This window comes from Salmo salar, chromosome ssa27 (genome assembly GCF_905237065.1).
Source record: "Salmo salar chromosome ssa27, Ssal_v3.1, whole genome shotgun sequence".
Lineage (NCBI taxonomy): Eukaryota > Metazoa > Chordata > Actinopteri > Salmoniformes > Salmonidae > Salmo > Salmo salar.
The window spans coordinates 33,143,405-33,164,919 of record NC_059468.1 but is presented as its reverse complement, the minus strand read 5'-3'; the positions used below and the strand labels follow the sequence as shown (position 1 = coordinate 33,164,919).

Sequence of the window (21,515 nt, the reverse complement as noted above, 5' to 3'; positions counted from 1 at the left end):
AGAGGGAAAAGGAGAGAGAGAGGGAAAAGGAGAGAGAGAGGAGGGAGAGAAAAGGAAGGAAGGAGAGAGGAGGGAAAGAGAGAAGGAGCGAGGGATGATAAGGAGAGAAAAGGAAGGAAGGAAGGAAGGAAGGAAGGAGAGAGAGAAGGAAGGAAGGAGAGAGAAGGAAGGAAGGAAGGAAGGAAGGAAGGAAGGAAGGAGAGAGAAGGAAGGAAGGAAGGAAGGAGAGAGAAGGAAGGAAGGAGGGAAGGAAGGAGAGAGAAGGAAGGAAGGAAGGAAGGAGAGAGAAGGAAGGAAGGAAGGAAGGAAGGAAGGAAGCAGAGAGAAGGAAGGAAGGAAGGAAGCAGAGAGAAGGAAGGAAGGAAGGAAGGAAGGAAGGAAGGAAGGAAGGAAGGAAGGAAGGAAGGAAGGAAGGAAGGAAGGAAGGAAGGAAGGAAGGAAGGAAGGAAGGAAGGAAGGTGGGAAAAGGAAGGAAGGAGGGTGGGAAAAGGAAGGAAGGAGAGTGGGAAAAGGAAGGAAGGAGGGTGGGAAAAGGAAGGAAGCAGGGAGGGAGAGAGGGATAAAAAGAGAAAGGAGGAGATATTACAACTTACTATACACTATTATAGTAACACATTATAATACATGTTTTACAGTGCATCTAGGACTACAGCTAAGGTACATTAATCCAATGATAACCTCTCCAGACACTTGAAAATCTCCCTGCAGTTATTTTAGCTTCTATTAGTATTGTAGGCTTTCCAAATGCCATAAGCATTCTGTGACAATAAAATATATATTTGTTTTAATTGGGGGAAAAATAAAGAACTCTTATATTTCTTTCCATTTACTTGAGGAAAAAAGGCTAACCACAATCTACTCCGGTTTTGGTTATCTATCTGGTCCCTGTGACTTAAACCTTGGGCAGGTTCCTAGGGAGGTACAAGATAAACCTTGGTCAGGATCCTAGGGAGGTACTAAGGATAAACCTTGGGCAGGTTCCTAGGGAGGTACTAAGGATAAACCTTGGTCAGGATCTAGGGAGGTACTAAGGATAAACCTTGGTCAGGTTCCTAGGGAGGTACTAAGGATAAACCTTGGTCAGGTTCCTAGGGAGGTACTAAGGATAAACCTTGGGCAGGTTCCTAGGGAGGTACTAAGCATAAACCTTGGTCAGGTTCCTAGGGAGGTACTAAGGATAAACCTTGGGCAGGTTCCTAGGGAGGTACTAAGATAAACCTTGGTCAGGTTCCTAGGGAGGTACTAAGGATAAACCTTGGTCAGGTTCCTAGGGAGGTACTAAGGATAAACCTTGGGCAGGTTCCTAGGGAGGTACTAAGGATAAACCTTGGGCAGGTTCCTAGGGAGGTACTAAGGATAAACCTTGGGCAGGTTCCTAGGGAGGTACTAGATAAACCTTGGGCAGGTTCCTAGGGAGGTACTAGATAAACCTTGGTCAGGTTCCTAGGGAGGTACTAGATAAACCTTGGTCAGGTTCCTAGGGAGGTACTAAGCATAAACCTTGGGCAGGTTCCTAGGGAGGTACTAAGCATAAACCTTGGTCAGGTTCCTAGGGAGGTACTAGATAAACCTTGGTCAGGTTCCTAGGGAGGTACTAAGGATAAACCTTGGTCAGGTTCCTAGGGAGGTACTAAGGATAAACCTTGGTCAGGTTCCTAGGGAGGTACTAGATAAACCTTGGTCAGGTTCCTAGGGAGGTACTAAGGATAAACCTTGGTCAGGTTCCTAGGGAGGTACTAAGGATAAACCTTGGTCAGGATCCTAGGGAGGTACTAAGGACAGCCTTTACCTTGAGGACGGTTAGGGAAGGGTACTAAGTTTAAAGTAGTCATGAGAAGGATTGGGTGGGAGTGAATGGGCGAGTGAGGGGGAGTTGGGTTAGGTAGGGATTTAACTTGGATTGAGAGTGTTTCTGGGCCTTACTTTGGGGTGGGTGAGGCAGGGCTTTCCTTCGGACAATGAGGACAGATTTTTTACTTGTCCAAAAGCTCAAGTAACACCATTTTAACATCATTGTATGATGCAATGAACCACTTAAAATGCATTACTATATTTTATAACATAAAAAAAAACAGACAAAATGTAGGCTAAACTCTGCCTTCAGGATCTTTGCATATTCAAGCCTGTCTGAAAATACAACACTGCAACCTTTAATAAGGCTCTCCTGGAGGATCATCGGACAGCCTATAAAATATTGCAACATTTACAACCAAAATACTTTTTATATCTTTATAAATTCCCCCCTGGGCTCGGAATTAAGGGTGTCCAATCGTCCCTGGATTTGTTGGGGTCTACGGGAAAAAACTGACTCAGATCCAAAATTCATACAACCACTGCACATAAACTGTTAAAAAAAAAGCAATGTGGCTGATGCAACAGATCAGTCCTTTTAGCTTAAAATATTGAAAGTTGTATTTATTCATATTATAAATTCAACAACACGGCTGTAGGCTATATGCAAATGTTCCAAAATATAAGTAGTGGGAAAAGACTGTTCTCAAGAGCGGTGTCGTGTGACAGAAATTAGAAAAGAGGGGAGATCTAAAGATGCATCAACTAGCATGGGTCCCTAATATGAGTGGGATTATCACCAACTAGCATGGGTCCCTAATATGAGTGGGATTATCACCAACTAGCATGGGTCCCTAATATGACCGGGATTATCACCAACTAGCATGGGTCCCTAATATGACCGGGATTATCACCAACTAGCATGGGTCCCTAATATGACCGGGATTATCACCAACTAGCATGGGTCCCTAATATGACTAGGAGTATGCCTTTTGCTGCCGGACAATAAAATAACGTTGATTTGAAAACCAACATGAAAAATGCTGGTTTCTATGCCATATTATGTATTTATAAAAGAATTCCCCCAATATGTCTAGGATCATATTTTGGCTAGGCTACTTTGAAACAAGGTAAGACTCTTCAGAAAACGACAGAAAACGTCCAGGTTTTAAACAATGAAGTTAATGATTACACAGTTTCAAAATGCTGACCGTCTCCGATCAGACGCAAGGTGGGTGATGTGCGGTGCGCCACAGGTACTGTCCTTTATTCTCTTGCGACCATTTGATATGAACAAACCACACCTCGAGTATGTTTACAGAATCGAACCTTAAGATGTCAACATTCATTATATTTGTAAAACATGACTGGCGTTAATCCTGTATTTATGTAGGCCCTAATTAAAAGGCTCATTAAAGTTATGCTACATTTTCTGGCGCCTCCCTCATGTCAGCATGGGTTTGGACATGAGGCTGTAGGCAACATGCATATCACCTACACTTTACCTGTAGGCTTTCTGATCAGAGTAATTGTTTGATATTGTGATGTGATTTTTTTTTTTTTTACTTGGCCATTCGGAGAATTTAAATCTATATTATTCTTGTCCAACTTTTTTTGTGCTTTTCCCGGACAAGAGGACAAGTGTTAATGTCGAGCCCTGTGAGAATAAGTCTGTGACGGTAGGTTCAGGACTCTTACCTTGGGGTGGGGTGAAGGTTAGTCTGTGAGGGTAGGTTCAGGACTCTTACCTTGGGGTGGGTGAAGGTTAGTCTGTGAGGGTAGGTTCAGGACTCTTACCTTGGGGTGGGTGAGGGTTAGTCTGTGAGGGTAGGTTCAGGACTCTTACCTTGGGGTGGGGTGAGGGTTAGTCTGTGAGGGTAGATTCAGGACTCTTACCTTGGGGTGGGGTGAGTGTTAGTTTGTGAGGGTTGGTTCAGGACTCTTACCTTGGGGTGGGGTGAAGGTTAGTCTGTGAGGGTAGATTCAGGACTCTTACCTTGGGGTGGGTGAGGGTTAGTCTGTGAGGGTAGTTTCAGGACTCTTACCTTGGGGTGGGTGAGGGTGAGGCGGTGGCCATTGTCGTGCTCTGGGCCTTCAGGCAGAGCCCACGTAACAGCCTGCTCCTTGTCCTCCTCTGGGGGCTCATAGGAGGTAATCAGCTGGTCTGTGGAGCTCACCACCAGCCTGTCTCCCAGAGCTGGGTTCAACAGCAGCACTGTACTCTCACTGAGGGAGAGAGGGGGATGGAGTGATAGGGAGAGAGAGACCAAGAGAGAAAGAGTCAGGTTGCTCAAGTCACGATAATGTCACAGTAGTAAAGAGGAAATGTCCTCTCAAAGTTTGTTGACAGCGGCATCAGTAGTACCACATACTAACAATTATAAACTGGTTGCAGTGGTTATTGGTTAACCTCTGAAACTACACTATGAAATCATTCGGTCTGTGAACACATACAGTATACTGTATGTTCAGTGATGAAGACACAGAGGAGAACTCAGGACATAGGAAAGAGTGGAGCAACCATTAGGAGGAAAGAGACTGTTGGAGGAGGAGACTTACAAGCACACAGCCACCAGGCAGACGGCCGGGTTGGGGTTCCACGCCACGCTCTTCACAGCTCCGCCCACCTCCAGCGTCTTCATGCAGCGCCCCGTGTTGACCTCCCAGAAGCGCACCGTACAGTCGTCTGAGCCTGGAGGGAGAGATAGGGGTCAAAGGTCAGACCACCAGAGTCAACAGGGGGCCCATAACAGCAATGTGTGTGACTGTATGTGCCCTGGCAGAAAGTGTGGTCTCTGGACGCCGGGCCTCGTTGAGTTACCACAGCGTGAAAGTGTTAAAGTAGCCCATAAATAAACCTGGAGAGCTCAGAGCTAGCAGGCTGACTAACCTATATGAGAGGGGATCACAAACTAATGGCACAGGGGTAGAGGGGGATTGGGCCTGGTTTGTGTCACTGCTTAGACAGGGGTTAGTTTATGGGAGACTGTACGCGCGTCCTAACTGGTATCCTATTCCATACGAAGGGCACTACTTCAGACCCTACGGGCCCCGGTCAACAATAGTTCCCTATATAGAGAATAGGGTGCCATTTGGGATGCAGCCTGTGTTGATTAATAATAATGTGATACACAGTAATAGTAGGAGTTCAGACATTACCTCAGGGTAATGTAGCTCATCTTTATATAGCAAAAATAGAACGTAAGCCTCTTCAATACATTATCAATTAACTGTGTGTGTGTGTGTGTGTGTGTGTGTGTGTGTGTGTCTGTAAAGTTGTATGTTTGTGTGTGGTTCACATGCGTTCAAAAGTGATCCATTTGTGTGTATGTGTGTGTGTGTTTCACGTGTTCAAAAGTTCTCTCTCTCTCTGTGTGTGTGTGTGTGTGTGTGTGTGTGTGTGTGTGTGTGTGTGTGTGTGTGTGTGTGTGTGTGTGTATTAGCAGACATACAGAGGGACGGTACAGATTTCCTGGGCTGCCCGCTGCTCATCAGCTGAGTGAAAACAGACGCTCTTCCTGAACGCAGCTCACTCTGCCTCTCCAACTGCCTGTGAAACCACCGCTGCTGCCTGACACATCATTGGCCGATCTGGACGCAATAAGGCCACGCTCCAATTCCCTATATCGTACGACCATATGGGCTGCTCTGGTAAAAAGTAGTGCACTATGTAGGGAATAGGACTCCATTTAGGCATAATGCCTTCTGGGAGTGCGTGTGTAACTGATGTGAAATGGCTAGTTAGAGGTGCCGCGCACTAATAGCGTTTCAATCGGGTGACGTCACTCGCTCTGAGACCTGAAGTAGTTGTTCCCCTTGCTCTGCAAAGGCCGCAGCTTTTGTGGCGCGATGGGTAACGATGCTTCGTGGGTGTCAGTTGTTGATGTGTGCAGAGGGTCCCTGGTTCGAGCCCAGGTTGGGGCAAGGAGAGGGAAGGATCCTACACTGTTACACGTGCAGTATCACTGGAGAGCACTGCCAAAATATGATAATTTGCATTCAGGTTGACATGTCTTTTCTTTGCCATAATGTGTCTACTAGCCATGGAGCAGTCATATTCAAATAGATCTTTCTAGAATCTTTGGCAACCTCCTGTACTGGTCTGCTTTTGCTGTTTGGTTTGCCACTACACCTCTGTTAGGAGCCAACGGAACACTGACATTTCTAATATACCTTTTCTTTGGACAATACTTTGGCATGAATGAACCCCTGCTTATGTTTGTCTCCCTTTTCCTGTTAGGGGGTTTGTTTGAGAAAGAAAGAGTGAAAAAAAAAGAGGTCCCAATCAATACCATATCTCTCCTTACTGCTGGCATAAAATAAGGAAAACTGTGAACGCGAAGGCACTACGCAAACCAACCACCTTCGATAACAGCACCGACTCTATGCTACTCCAACGTATGAGCGGGAGGCAGTAGTAGTAAAATAAAATGTCTTATTTTTACTTTTATACCTGCATGCTCCATAAATGCATAGGAAACAAAGGGGGGGGCTCCAGACCGGAGGGTGGAGTGTAATAACTCGGAAAACCATAATCACTTTTTAAGTACTGAGCCCTGCGGCAGCGACGGATATAGAACTGGACGGACAGGCCCGACCCGGCCCGGCGGTGAGGTTGTGTCCAGCTTGCGGTTTAGAGAGAGAGTATGAGTGCGAGACCAGTCCATCTGGCAGCGCATAGCTGTGGTTCAGCCGGTGGATTGGCCGAAGGGTCGAGTGAGTCGCATGTGGACACATTGGAAACTCAACACTTGTGTTTGAGAGGGAGAGGTCTAAGGCTGTAAAACTGGGTTAAGAACTCTCCTCGTCTTTTCTATTGAGGGGACTTCCTTAAATGCTAGGTCAATGTCAATGGTTTACTCAAATACATAACTGGGGCAGACCCAAGAGTTTGGAGTGCACTTACTCACCTACTTGAGAATACAAGAAGGATATTTTTTGGGTGGGGCTATGGACATCAATCTGACATAAATACAAGGCTGTGTCACTGGACAGGATAAGAACATTTAGCAAAATTAGAGAATAAAACTAAAACGGACGCGTGGTTTGTAACATCAGAGCACAGTTCAAGGCACAGTGGACGAGTGCAAACCACAATGTTAGTCAACAGACAGGAGCAGCGCTATTGGTCAGCACGATCAACTGACTCAGGGCGGAGGGAATGACGGACTGAGGACTTTCTAGGGCACCTTGGTTTGAAAGCCATGTAGTAACAGCATTATTCTTCTACTAGCTAGGTATATTCCGCTAAAGAAGGTTTCAATCAAAGCACAAACAAATAAGCTAGTGAACGTCATTGGCTGCCATTATAGCCAGTTAGATACACCAAACCTTTGGAAAACTGACACGCTGCTAATTTATAATACATTTACACACCAGAACACACCTCTGTCAATTACATTTTCTTTTGATCAATATACTTCAAATTCGCAGACTTAACAACACAGTGTCAAGTTACCTTTCAATGTGTTCCATGAAAACCTGTAACTTTGTCGCTATCCACAAGTAAAAATGAGCAGGGTTGCACAAGAAGCATCCAGGTAAAATATCAATGATAATTGCTTGCGCGACCTGTTGCCAATTCGTTGGGGAATGGGGCTTTACAAGGTGTCGAAAGCATTTGACAGGGATGCGGCCCATGTTGACGCCAATGTTTCCCAAAGTTGTGTCAAGTTGGCTGGATGTCCTTTGGGTGGTGGACCATTCTTGATAGACATGAAAAACTGTTGAGCATGAAAAAAACAGCAGCGTTGCAGTTCTTGACACAAACCGGTTCGCCTGGCACCTACTACCATACCCCGTTCAAAGGCATTTGTCTTGCCCATTCACCCTCCATGTCTCAAGGCATAAAAATCCTTTATTAACCTCTCCTCTACTGATTTGAGTGGATTCAACAAGTGACATAAGGGATCATAGCTTTCACCTGGTCAGTCTGTGTCATGGAAAGAGCAGGTGTTATTAATGTTTTGTACACTCTGACAAGGACCCTCACAGAAACAGTCAACTAACTCACAAAAACATGACAATCAGTTAGTTTATGGTACCATCTTGGTAGTGGTGCCGCTGGTGGGTGTCATTTCCCTCTGGTTCTCAGGGCTGTGTTCTTCCTGTTGTGACCTCACAGAGGCCTCTGTCCCTGGGCTGCCCGCCTGGGACGGACCACTCACATGTCCACAACCAGCCCAGATAATTTGCAGTTGTGTTCCAAAGCAACACTTGTGTGTTCTTTTACAAGAATGACTAGCTATATTCAGCTGGGTTTGATGTTGTGGATAGGAGAGAGACAGAGAGAAGGGGACTAGCTAGGGGAGTTAACCTAACCTTAGTGTCTATGATGTCCCAGGTCCTTCAGAACAAAATGTGAGGGGCCAGCTCTGGCCCAACCAGATGTGGTTAGTAAAAGGTGGGCTACATTTCTGAGAAAAACCTGTTCCATACATAGGATTCCGTAGTTCCATAAAAAGCCAGTGACATTCTAATCCCAACCCGACCAGCGTGTGGAGGAAGGCATTCCGTCCTTCCCGGTCATAACCACCAGGGAAGGGTTGAAGGTTGAGTGTTCAGCCCTATCCAGAGTTCAGAGGGAACGCCACCCGCAGGGCTGGAGGAGCTGCCACTGCACCAAGTTACCCATTGTGGCCACATCATTAGTATGGAATGTGGAGCCGGGAACACCAGAACCCCAGTTTGTTTACTGCTGGGAGTGTGGGTGTGAATATACTGTACACAGAGTCAAGCCAGAGTCCAACCCAGGATGATCAGTACAATGTCCCACGTCTGTGTCTCATAACACTCTATTCCCTCCATCAGTGTTTCCCAACCCTGGTCCTCCAGTACCCCCAACACTGCACAGTTTCGTTGTACCCCTTGACAAACACACCTCATTCAACTCACTGAAGGCTTGATAATTAGTTGACAAGTTCAATCAAGTGTGCTTGTCCAGGGTTACAAAAGAAATGTGTACTGTTGAGGGTACTCAAAGACCAGTGTTGACTACTTTTGACCAAAGCCCTGTGGAAGTACCCATGGGCCCTGGTAAAATGTAGGACACTATATAGGGAAGAGGATTCCATGTGTGACTCTGACTATAAATGGTTGTAAGAGGTTCGGAATGCCTCTAACATACATTTTTTTTGTTGCATACTTATAAAGTGTATAAAAGTCACTCCAGTCCTGAAAGAACAGAGGGCATGCTGGGTGTGGGGTAGGTCATCGTCATGTTTTACAGTTTTAGACGTCTCCAGAAGAATGTATGACACAACCGACAAATGATTTCACAGCATTACTTTGGTTTCCTATTACAAGTGGGTTTTTTATTTTTATTTTTTTATTTTTTTACATGGGGACATTGTCTGGCTGTGTTTTTACTGCTGTTGGCCTTGGTAGCTTCTTCGTAATAATATTTTCCAACTTTATCGTGGTTGAGTTAGTGAGCAGTGAGTACAGGCTTGGTGTGGTGGGGTTGGCGTTAGCCCCCTGCGCTAGCTAGCACTACCCCAGACAGTCCCCTATTTGGAGACAGGGTGGGTCAAAGAAACAGCCATCATTAAAAAGCACCACACACTGATATGGAATGAATTATCTGTCAACCCTCACACAATAGGAAAACAAATTGAAGGGGGGAGCTGCAATTCCTGGGAGGTTGTCAACTGCCATTTTTACTGTGGGAAAGAGGGTTTTATGACTGGTTTAATATATTTTACAGCAATACAAAAGAGTGGCGCTGACTGTAGTGGTTTTGCATATGGGCCTTTATGAATCCTTTATTATGGACGGCTTAACAGATATTGCCACTAAATTGCTGCCAGGCAGCCTCGCTCGCTCACTCACTCACTCTATCCTTCCTTCTTCACCTCCCTCTCCCGTCTTTCTCTGACTAGCCCACGTCACCCCTCTCTCACTCCTTCCTTCACTTGGAGGGCCTAGTACTAGTGTGAATGGAAACGTAATCAAAACAGGTGCTATTGCCACCATGTTGTAGTCGTCCCTGTAGGCTACTGACCAGTCTATTCAGTGCTGATATTAAACTACAGACCATACAGTAAAACATCCCTACAGTATGACTATGGCTTGGGGAATAGAGATTTCCATGGCTGTCATAGAAGAGTAAGGCCAGGGAATAAAGTTCTTAAACAACATGTAAAGTGTTGGTCCCATGTTTCATGAGCTGAAATAAAAGATCCCAGAAATGTTCCATATGCACAAAAAGCTTATTTCTCTCTTTCTGTGTACACATTTTCTTACATGCCTGTTAGTGAGCATTTCTCCTTTTCCAAGATAATCCATCCACCTGACAGGTGTGGCATATCAAGAAGCTGATTCAACATCATGATCATTACACAGCTGCACCTTGTGATGGGGACAATAAAAGGCCACTCTAAAATGTGCAGTTTTGTCACACAACACAATGCCACAGCGGTCTGAAGTTTTGAGGGAGCGTGCAATTGGAATGCAGACTGCAGGAATGTCCACCAGAGCGGTTGCCAGAGAATTGAATGTTAATTTCTCTACCATAAGCCTCCTCCGTCATTTTAGAGAATTCTGCAGTATGTCCAACCAGCCTCACAACCACAGACCACGTGTATGGCGTTATGTGGGTGAGCGGTTTTCTGATGTCAACGTTGTGAACAGAGTGCCCCATGGTGGCGATGGTATGGGGAGGCATAAGATACGGACAACAAACACAATAGCATTTTATTGATGGCCATTTGAATGCACAGAGATACCGTGACGAGATCCTGAGGCCCATTGTTGTGCCATTTATCCGCGAAGGAGAAGTGTTGCGCGGCAGGTCACACCAGATACTGACTGGTTATCTGATCCCCTACTTTTTTTTTTTAAAGGTATCTGTGACTAACAGATGCATATCTGTATTCCAGTCATGTGAAATCCATTTATTTTATATGCATGCATGTATGTATATATCACACACACACACACACACACGTGTATATATACACACACATACACACACACATATAAATTGACTGATTTCATTATATGAACTGTAACTCAGTAAAATCTATGGAATTGTTGCATTTATATATTTGTTCAGTGTATTTCATAAATGTATATTATTCTCAATATGTCCTGAACTTTTCATACTGTACAGTTACTACAATAATTGACCTATTCAGACCAAGTTACACTGGCCTTTGTCCTGGTGCTGAGTAAAGAGTTCAAATCTCCAGTCAGCAATACCTCATGACTGTGGAAAGACAAAGCCACCTTCATGTTATATGGCTGGGGCCCTTACTTCATATCTGACAGTGTCCCCCAGGCTCAGAACATATTAAACTGAGGGAAACTAGCCAACACTGAGTGAGCAATCTACAGACCCTTCTTCCCTCACCTCCATGTTATTAAATTCACATCCATGTCTATCAAGTGTTACTGCTTTGAATCATACGTTGTTTTCCTGGTAAGAATCTGTAGTCAATGTGCATAATTACATCTACTTCTAACGGCTACTCTTCATCACCAAAAGGAGAACAATTAGGGATGACTTTCTACATCAGGGATCCTCAACTGGCGGCCCGTGGGCCAAACTGGCTTTCAGAGACGGACTGTAAAAACACCAGGAAATCAGCTGTAAGTGATTTTAACGTAGGAACACTTCCCAAGTAATCCCACGGATAATAGAGAAAAGTGATCATATACACATGTAACCAAGGTATGACAAATGCTTATGTTTTAGTAAAATATATCAGTTTGGGCTTCTTGCGGTCAAGTTGCATTTTAGAAAAGATTTTTAATTAATTATGTTCCAGCCACCCCCCGACCACCCACTCAAGAAAAATAATCGTCCCGCGGCTGAATCTAGTTGATGATCCCTGTTCTACATAGTACTAACATTCACAACCCAAGTAAAGTCTTAGCCTACTGTTCTCTGACTGACCGTGGAGAACAGCCAGCTAGCCAGAAGTTAGAAAAGACAAAGACTATTTAAGTCTAAGATGGATGAGGAGAAAAGGAGACCGGCTAGGAAGCTATCTGTGTTTGATTTTTCCTTTTAGATATGTGCCAGGCAGTAAGTAAGGCCTGCCCCTCTCTCCCTCCCTCCCTCCCTCCCTCTCTGACACTGCCTGGAACACACAGTCATTATGACATCATGGCTCACACTTTCGGGACGATTTAAGCGGTCAGTTAACTACTGACTCAGAAACAGGCATAATAAAAAAATGGAGTGCCAGCAAGACAGTTTGCTACTGACTAAGAAAAAGGCAAACTGATGAGCTAGCCAAACGGCAGCTGAGTCAGAGATGTTACTACATCACATGAAAGATGAATAGGGAGAAAACACTGACCTGAGACCAGCCATTGGCCAGTGGGAGACGCACTGATGGAACGCACCAGACTGGTGTGGCCAATGTACACCTGTTGAGAGGACACATCATTATGATTGGTACTGACTTAACTTACTTACTTAGGATCATCACCCCACCATGTGACATAGCAAGACTTTCTAACAAATACATGGAAGTCTTCCATCTCAGGCAACTCAAGCTAGCAGTAAAATCAGATTTAAAAAACAACATCTCAAAGAGGACTGTGAAAAGACACACACACACACACACACACACACACACACACACACACACACACACACACACACACACACACACACACACACACACACACACACACACACACTATTCTTAGTAATGTAGTATTGTAATTGCATAATGTAATAATGGAGAAATGTAAATTTGTATAATGCACAATGTTTTGTTTGATGTAATGTTTCTCTGTTTGGATCCCAGGAAAAGTAGCTGCGGCCTTGGCAACAGCTAATGGGGATTCTAATGAAACAATAAATGATCCTGTATTTGAATGCTTATCCAGAAATGACAATTAGACCAAACATGTAAGCAATTTTCTGAGAGTGGTGCTGGATCATCTGACATAAAAAGGGGACAAGTTGATGAAAAAGCTTTAAACAAAAAGGTTCAAATCCAGGCATGTCACATGATTACGCAAAATACAGGACCTTACAATGAGGTACACTTCCAATAAAATATTCCCAGTGGTTCCAGTGGTTGACCTACCAGGGACATGGTGGTGGGGAAGGGCTGCAGGTCCTTGGGTTTGGGCAGCTTGGGGATCAGATCTTCTGGATTCACATTCACCTGTGGAGACCAAGTGAGATGAATAGAGTTGAGGAACGAGTTGAGAACCACCCAATTGAACTGACCATAGATGGGTCCTTCAAAATGAGCTGCACTTTTCTTTATGAGCATCTTCAAATCAACGTCCTATTTATCCAGACATTCAGGCAGGGTCTGTAGTCTCACCCTCATCTTGCGTTGGCGGGGGCACAGGTAGAGGTCGAGGCAGCGTTCAAATCGCTCGTGGATGAAGCGGGAGAATGCAGGCACGGCCCTCAGACAGGAGTGTTTCTGGGGGAGGAACGGGAGCTTCCTGTCCTCTGCATCCTGCTGCTCCCACGCCATTCTCTGACAGGGGGATAAAGAACCAATGGTGGGTGAGTATACTAATGACTGGCTTGTATACTGGTTAATGATTGGTCTGTGTACTGTGACTATAGTTACAAGGAGGGATCTCGGGACCAAAATGCTACAGTTATTCTATGCTACCAATTGATCTGCTACTGTACAAATTTAGCCAATTACTAAGAGAATGAGGTTATTCATGATGTTGCAAAAAAATATCTGTCCAAGTATGTGTGTGCAGCATGTAATGCATTCCAACACAGACTTTCATAATTACGCATAATGAATGAACTATTTACCTCTTCCTCTGTGAGCAGGTATTCAGGCGGTGGGTTGTAGGACTCCTCGTGTCCAGGCAGCCTCATCTTGGGGGCGGGGACATGCATCTTGTGGCGCCCCAGGATGGCGTTGGGGTCCTCCTTGGCCCACAGGTCGTAGTACTGAGGGGTGGTCTCTTTGGGCTTACGGGGCTTGATCCAGCCCATCTTTATGGCATGGACCAGCTTCGACACCTGGGAGAGAGAGAGGACAACAGCAGTGGTGAAACTTAAGTCTGTGTGTTCGCACATAATAATAATAATAATAATGTCAAAAAATGTATAGAAGGTATTGGTGGGTTAATAAAGCTACGGTTTATAATGCAGGGGGGGTCTAATGGTATTGATGGGTTAATAAAGCTACGGTTTATAATGCAGGGGGGGTCTAATGGTATTGATGGGTTAATAAAGCTACGGTTTATAATGCAGGGGGGGTCTAATGGTATTGATGGGTTAATAAAGCTACGGTTTATAATGCAGGGGGTCTAATGGTATTGGTGGGTTAATAAAGCTACGGTTTATAATGCAGGGGGGGTCTAATGGTATTGGTGGGTTAATAAAGCTACGGTTTATAATGCAGGGGGGTCTAATGGTATTGGTGGGTTAATAAAGCTACGGTTTATAATGCAGGGGGGTCTAATGGTATTGATGGGTTAATAAAGCTACGGTTTATAATGCAGGGGGGTCTAATGGTATTGGTGGGTTAATAAAGCTACGGTTTATAATGCAGGGGGGGTCTAATGGTATTGATGGGTTAATAAAGCTACGGTTTATAATGCAGGGGGGTCTAATGGTATTGGTGGGTTAATAAAGCTACGGTTTATAATGCAGGGGGGTCTAATGGTATTGATGGGTTAATAAAGCTACGGTTTATAATGCAGGGGGGTCTAATGGTATTGGTGGGTTAATAAAGCTACGGTTTATAATGCAGGGGGGTCTAATGGTATTGATGGGTTAATAAAGCTACGGTTTATAATGCAGGGGGGGTCTAATGGTATTGGTGGGTTAATAAAGCTACGGTTTATAATGCAGGGGGGGTCTAATGGTATTGATGGGTTAATAAAGCTACGGTTTATAATGCAGGGGGGTCTAATGGTATTGATGGGTTAATAAAGCTACGGTTTATAATGCAGGGGGGTCTAATGGTATTGATGGGTTAATAAAGCTACGGTTTATAATGCGGGGGTCTAATGGTATTGATGGGTTAATAAAGCTACGGTTTATAATGCAGGGGGGTCTAATGGTATTGATGGGTTAATAAAGCTACGGTTTATAATGCAGGGGGGGTCTAATGGTATTGATGGGTTAATAAAGCTACGGTTTATAATGCAGGGGGGGTCTAATGGTATTGATGGGTTAATAAAGCTACGGTTTATAATGCAGGGGGGGGTCTCATGGTATCGGTGGGTTAATAAAGCTACGGTTTATAATGCAGGGGGGGTCTAATGGTATTGGTGGGTTAATAAAGCTACGGTTTATAATGCAGGGGGGGTCTAATGGTATTGATGGGTTAATAAAGCTACGGTTTATAATGCAGGGGGGTCTAATGGTATTGATGGGTTAATAAAGCTACGGTTTATAATGCAGGGGGGTCTAATGGTATTGGTGGGTTAATAAAGCTACGGTTTATAATGCAGGGGGGGTCTAATGGTATTGGTGGGTTAATAAAGCTACGGTTTATAATGCAGGGGGGGTCTAATGGTATTGGTGGGTTAATAAAGCTACGGTTTATAATGCAGGGGGGTCTAATGGTATTGGTGGGTTAATAAAGCTACGGTTTATAATGCAGGGGGGGTCTAATGGTATTGATGGGTTAATAAAGCTACGGTTTATAATGCAGGGGGGTCTAATGGTATTGATGGGTTAATAAAGCTACGGTTTATAATGCAGGGGGGGTCTAATGGTATTGGTGGGTTAATAAAGCTACGGTTTATAATGCAGGGGGGTCTAATGGTATTGGTGGGTTAATAAAGCTACGGTTTATAATGCAGGGGGGTCTAATGGTATTGATGGGTTAATAAAGCTACGGTTTATAATGCAGGGGGGTCTAATGGTATTGATGGGTTAATAAAGCTACGGTTTATAATGCAGGGGGGGTCTAATGGTATTGATGGGTTAATAAAGCTACGGTTTATAATGCAGGGGGGTCTAATGGTATTGATGGGTTAATAAAGCTACGGTTTATAATGCAGGGGGGGTCTAATGGTATTGATGGGTTAATAAAGCTACGGTTTATAATGCAGGGGGGTCTAATGGTATTGATGGGTTAATAAAGCTACGGTTTATAATGCAGGGGGGGTCTAATGGTATTGATGGGTTAATAAAGCTACGGTTTATAATGCAGGGGGGGTCTAATGGTATTGGTGGGTTAATAAAGCTACGGTTTATAATGCAGGGGGGGGTCTAATGGTATTGATGGGTTAATAAAGCTACGGTTTATAATGCAGGGGGGGTCTAATGGTATTGATGGGTTAATAAAGCTACGGTTTATAATGCAGGGGGGGTCTAATGGTATTGATGGGTTAATAAAGCTACGGTTTATAATGCAGGGGGGGTCTAATGGTATTGATGGGTTAATAAAGCTACGGTTTATAATGCAGGGGGGGTCTAATGGTATTGATGGGTTAATAAAGCTACGGTTTATAATGCAGGGGGGGTCTAATGGTATTGATGGGTTAATAAAGCTACGGTTTATAATGCAGGGGGGGTCTAATGGTATTGATGGGTTAATAAAGCTACGGTTTATAATGCAGGGGGGGTCTAATGGTATTGATGGGTTAATAAAGCTACGGTTTATAATGCAGGGGGGTCTAATGGTATTGGTGGGTTAATAAAGCTACGGTTTATAATGCAGGGGGGGTCTAATGGTATTGATGGGTTAATAAAGCTACGGTTTATAATGCAGGGGGGGTCTAATGGTATTGATGGGTTAATAAAGCTACGGTTTATAATGCAGGGGGGGTCTAATGGTATTGGTGGGTTAATAAAGCTACGGTTTATAATGCAGGGGGGTCTAATGGTATTGGTGGGTTAATAAAGCTACGGTTTATAATGCAGGGGGGGTCTAATGGTATTGATGGGTTAATAAAGCTACGGTTTATAATGCAGGGGGGGGTCTAATGGTATTGATGGGTTAATAAAGCTACGGTTTATAATGCAGGGGGGGTCTAATGGTATTGATGGGTTAATAAAGCTACGGTTTATAATGCAGGGGGGGTCTAATGGTATTGGTGGGTTAATAAAGCTACGGTTTATAATGCAGGGGGGGTCTAATGGTATTGATGGGTTAATAAAGCTACGGTTTATAATGCAGGGGGGGTCTAATGGTATTGGTGGGTTAATAAAGCTACGGTTTATAATGCAGGGGGGGTCTAATGGTATTGATGGGTTAATAAAGCTACGGTTTATAATGCAGGGGGGTCTAATGGTATTGGTGGGTTAATAAAGCTACGGTTTATAATGCAGGGGGGGTCTAATGGTATTGGTGGGTTAATAAAGCTACGGTTTATAATGCAGGGGGGGTCTAATGGTATTGGTGGGTTAATAAAGCTACGGTTTATAATGCAGGGGGGGTCTAATGGTATTGATGGGTTAATAAAGCTACGGTTTATAATGCAGGGGGGTCTAATGGTATTGATGGGTTAATAAAGCTACGGTTTATAATGCAGGGGGGTCTAATGGTATTGATGGGTTAATAAAGCTACGGTTTATAATGCAGGGGGGGTCTAATGGTATTGATGGGTTAATAAAGCTACGGTTTATAATGCAGGGGGGGTCTAATGGTATTGGTGGGTTAATAAAGCTACGGTTTATAATGCAGGGGGGTCTAATGGTATTGGTGGGTTAATAAAGCTACGGTTTATAATGCAGGGGGGTCTAATGGTATTGATGGGTTAATAAAGCTACGGTTTATAATGCAGGGGGGTCTAATGGTATTGATGGGTTAATAAAGCTACGGTTTATAATGCAGGGGGGGTCTAATGGTATTGATGGGTTAATAAAGCTACGGTTTATAATGCGGGGGGGGTCTAATGGTATTGGTGGGTTAATAAAGCTACGGTTTATAATGCAGGGGGGGTCTAATGGTATTGATGGGTTAATAAAGCTACGGTTTATAATGCGGGGGGGGTCTAATGGTATTGATGTGTTAATAAAGCTACGGTTTATAATGCAGGGGGGGTCTCATGGTATTGATGGGTTAATAAAGCTACGGTTTATAATGCAGGGGGGGTCTAATGGTATTGATGGGTTAATAAAGCTACGGTTTATAATGCAGGGGGGGTCTCATGGTATTGATGGGTTAATAAAGCTACGGTTTATAATGCAGGGGGGGTCTAATGGTATTGATGGGTTAATAAAGCTACGGTTTATAATGCAGGGGGGGTCTCATGGTATTGATGGGTTAATAAAGCTACGGTTTATAATGCAGGGGGGGTCTAATGGTATTGATGGGTTAATAAAGCTACGGTTTATAATGCGGGGGGGTCTAATGGTATTGGTGGGTTAATAAAGCTACGGTTTATAATGCAGGGGGGGTCTCATGGTATTGGTGGGTTAATAAAGCTACGGTTTATAATGCAGGGGGGTCTAATGGTATTGGTGGGTTAATAAAGCTACGGTTTATAATGCAGGGGGGGTCTAATGGTATTGGTGGGTTAATAAAGCTACGGTTTATAATGCAGGGGGGGTCTAATGGTATTGGTGGGTTAATAAAGCTACGGTTTATAATGCAAGGGGGGGGTCTAATGGTATTGGTGGGTTAATAAAGCTACGGTTTATAATGCAGGGGGGGTCTAATGGTATTGGTGGGTTAATAAAGCTACGGTTTATAATGCAGGGGGGGTCTAATGGTATTGGTGGGTTAATAAAGCTACGGTTTATAATGCAGGGGGGGTCTAATGGTATTGGTGGGTTAATAAAGCTACGGTTTATAATGCAAGGGGGGGTCTAATGGTATTGGTGGGTTAATAAAGCTACGGTTTATAATGCAGGGGGGTCTAATGGTATTGGTGGGTTAATAAAGCTACGGTTTATAATGCAGGGGGGTCTAATGGTATTGGTGGGTTAATAAAGCTACGGTTTATAATGCAAGGGGGGGTCTAATGGTATTGGTGGGTTAATAAAGCTACGGTTTATAATGCAAGGGGGGGTCTAATGGTATTGGTGGGTTAATAAAGCTACGGTTTATAATGCAGGGGGGTCTAATGGTATTGGTGGGTTAATAAAGCTACGGTTTATAATGCAGGGGGGGTCTAATGGTATTGATGGGTTAATAAAGCTACGGTTTATAATGCAGGGGGGTCTAATGGTATTGGTGGGTTAATAAAGCTACGGTTTATAATGCAGGGGGGGTCTAATGGTATTGATGGGTTAATAAAGCTACGGTTTATAATGCAGGGGGGTCTAATGGTATTGGTGGGTTAATAAAGCTACGGTTTATAATGCAAGGGGGGGTCTAAATGGTATTGATGGGTTAATAAAGCTACGGTTTATAATGCAGGGGGGTCTAATGGTATTGGTGGGTTAATAAAGCTACGGTTTATAATGCAGGGGGGTCTAATGGTATTGGTGGGTTAATAAAGCTACGGTTTATAATGCAGGGGGGGGTCTCATGGTATTGATGGGTTAATAAAGCTACGGTTTATAATGCAGGGGGGGTCTAATGGTATTGATGGGTTAATAAAGCTACGGTTTATAATGCAGGGGGGGTCTAATGGTATTGGTGGGTTAATAAAGCTACGGTTTATAATGCAGGGGGGGTCTAATGGTATTGGTGGGTTAATAAAGCTACGGTTTATAATGCAGGGGGGGTCTAATGGTATTGGTGGGTTAATAAAGCTACGGTTTATAATGCAGGGGGGGTCTAATGGTATTGGTGGGTTAATAAAGCTACGGTTTATAATGCAAGGGGGGGTCTAATGGTATTGATGGGTTAATAAAGCTACGGTTTATAATGCAGGGGGGTCTAATGGTATTGGTGGGTTAATAAAGCTACGGTTTATAATGCAAGGGGGGGGTCTAATGGTATTGGTGGGTTAATAAAGCTACGGTTTATAATGCAGGGGGGGTCTAATGGTATTGGTGGGTTAATAAAGCTACGGTTTATAATGCAGGGGGGTCTAATGGTATTGATGGGTTAATAAAGCTACGGTTTATAATGCAGGGGGGGTCTAATGGTATTGGTGGGTTAATAAAGCTACGGTTTATAATGCAGGGGGGTCTAATGGTATTGGTGGGTTAATAAAGCTACGGTTTATAATGCAAGGGGGGGTCTAATGGTATTGATGGGTTAATAAAGCTACGGTTTATAATGCAGGGGGGGTCTAATGGTATTGGTGGGTTAATAAAGCTACGGTTTATAATGCAGGGGGGGTCTAATGGTATTGGTGGGTTAATAAAGCTACGGTTTATAATGCAGGGGGGGTCTAATGGTATTGGTGGGTTAATAAAGCTACGGTTTATAATGCAAGGGGGGGGGGTCTCTAATGTCTGTAAACCTCCAATTTCAGAATCCCCATTTTAACAAAGAGACCGAGAGACAGAGAGAGAGAGAGAACCTTCTCCTTCTCTATGAGCGAGGGGATGAAGCTGCGTTTGTCCTGGGGCCTGTTGGTCACCGGATGGATCATGACCTCGTTGGTGAAGAAGTCCACTGACGGCTAAAAGAAAAACAGAGTTTATGAGAGCGAAAAGGAGAGCGATATATCAAAAGCTGTGGGAAGTTTAACAGACAGCCCAATTGACTGAACTAGAATCATTGGACCACCAAAGGCTCAAGACAGGTAGCAGCTGATGACATGACTGACTGACAGCCTGGGACTTTTCTTTATTTTACAGTTCTGGTGTTAAGTTTAAACATTTGTTTTTGCTCCTGACAATGTATACAGAGCGACTTACAGTAGTGAGTGCATACATTTTCATATATGTTTGTACAGGTCCCCCGTGGGAATCGAACCCACAGCTCTAGTGTTGCAAGTGCCACACTCTACCAACAGACACACGGGACCAAGTGCCTCATCTGTGGCTTGCATTGCAGTGATCGGTTTAGTTTATATGCTTCTGTAATACCACTGGCATTAACACGAGACAGAGAGCTGAGCCATTACATCCATGACACCATCTAGGTTCCATCACAATTCAATGTGTGTGTGTAACCCAATTAAAACCTCTCCAGCAAACCCTGCTTATTGCAGTACAGGACAACCCTCTCCTCTCCAGTTGTGGGTTCAAATACTACTTCAATTCTTTAACACACTGAGCATTTGCGCCAGTCTGCCTGCAGTGCCAGGTGGACGGGGTTTGCAGTTGTGGGACATTTCAACTGGTTCCATTGCAACAAGCTAGCTCATTCAATCACAGCTAAAGTACCTGAAATGTATTCAAATTGTATTTGAACCCATGTCTGCTTTCGACCGACTTGTTCCAAGTGGTGAAGAGAGCAGGGAGTGCAGACGAGGTTTGGCTTATGTCAGGAACGTAAGTGGTTAATGGACTGAGGTCTAGTTTGCCCTCTCTAATGGCGGGTATGCTGTAGTCATTATCTGCTCAGTCATTGAATAGAGCCACCAGCCGTCGACACGTCAAGTCAAAACTGGGTCATATTCCCTACACACCAAACAGGGGACGGACGAACTGAAACAAGGAGGGAATACTTAAAACTTTATCCAATAAGAAACGTTTGCCATTGCAAAACGTTTTGCTACGTTTTGCCCTGATGAATAAGACCTTGGTGCCGAGCAGACTTGAGAACAGTCATAACATGACCCGAGTCTTTACCTCGTACTCATTGAAGTTGACGTCGCCGAACTGGCCCTTCTGAAGGCGGTGCACCAGGTCCACCTGCTCGTCTGACAGACGGATGTCTGAGGCTGTCGTCTTGTCATGAACCGTACGCCTGGTGGAGATGGAGGGAGGGAGGGAGAGAGGGAGAAAGAGAGAGAAGCCAGGTGAGAAA

General features: G+C 44.2%; 1 protein-coding gene across 2 annotated transcripts in view; it reads right to left on the bottom strand.

The window, feature by feature from the left end:
- Positions 1–21,515, bottom strand: part of LOC100380787 (block of proliferation 1) — an 86,977-nt gene that overhangs the window by 3,482 nt on the left and 61,980 nt on the right. For both annotated transcript variants that reach the window (XM_014178542.2, NM_001173911.1), the window contains 8 exon segments: positions 21,338–21,455; positions 20,119–20,220; positions 13,544–13,756; positions 13,086–13,247; positions 12,840–12,920; positions 12,099–12,168; positions 4,351–4,483; positions 3,837–4,017 (listed from right to left, as the gene is read on the bottom strand). In XM_014178542.2, coding sequence (XP_014034017.2) covers positions 3,837–4,017; positions 4,351–4,483; positions 12,099–12,168; positions 12,840–12,920; positions 13,086–13,247; positions 13,544–13,756; positions 20,119–20,220; positions 21,338–21,455 — 1,060 coding nt within the window.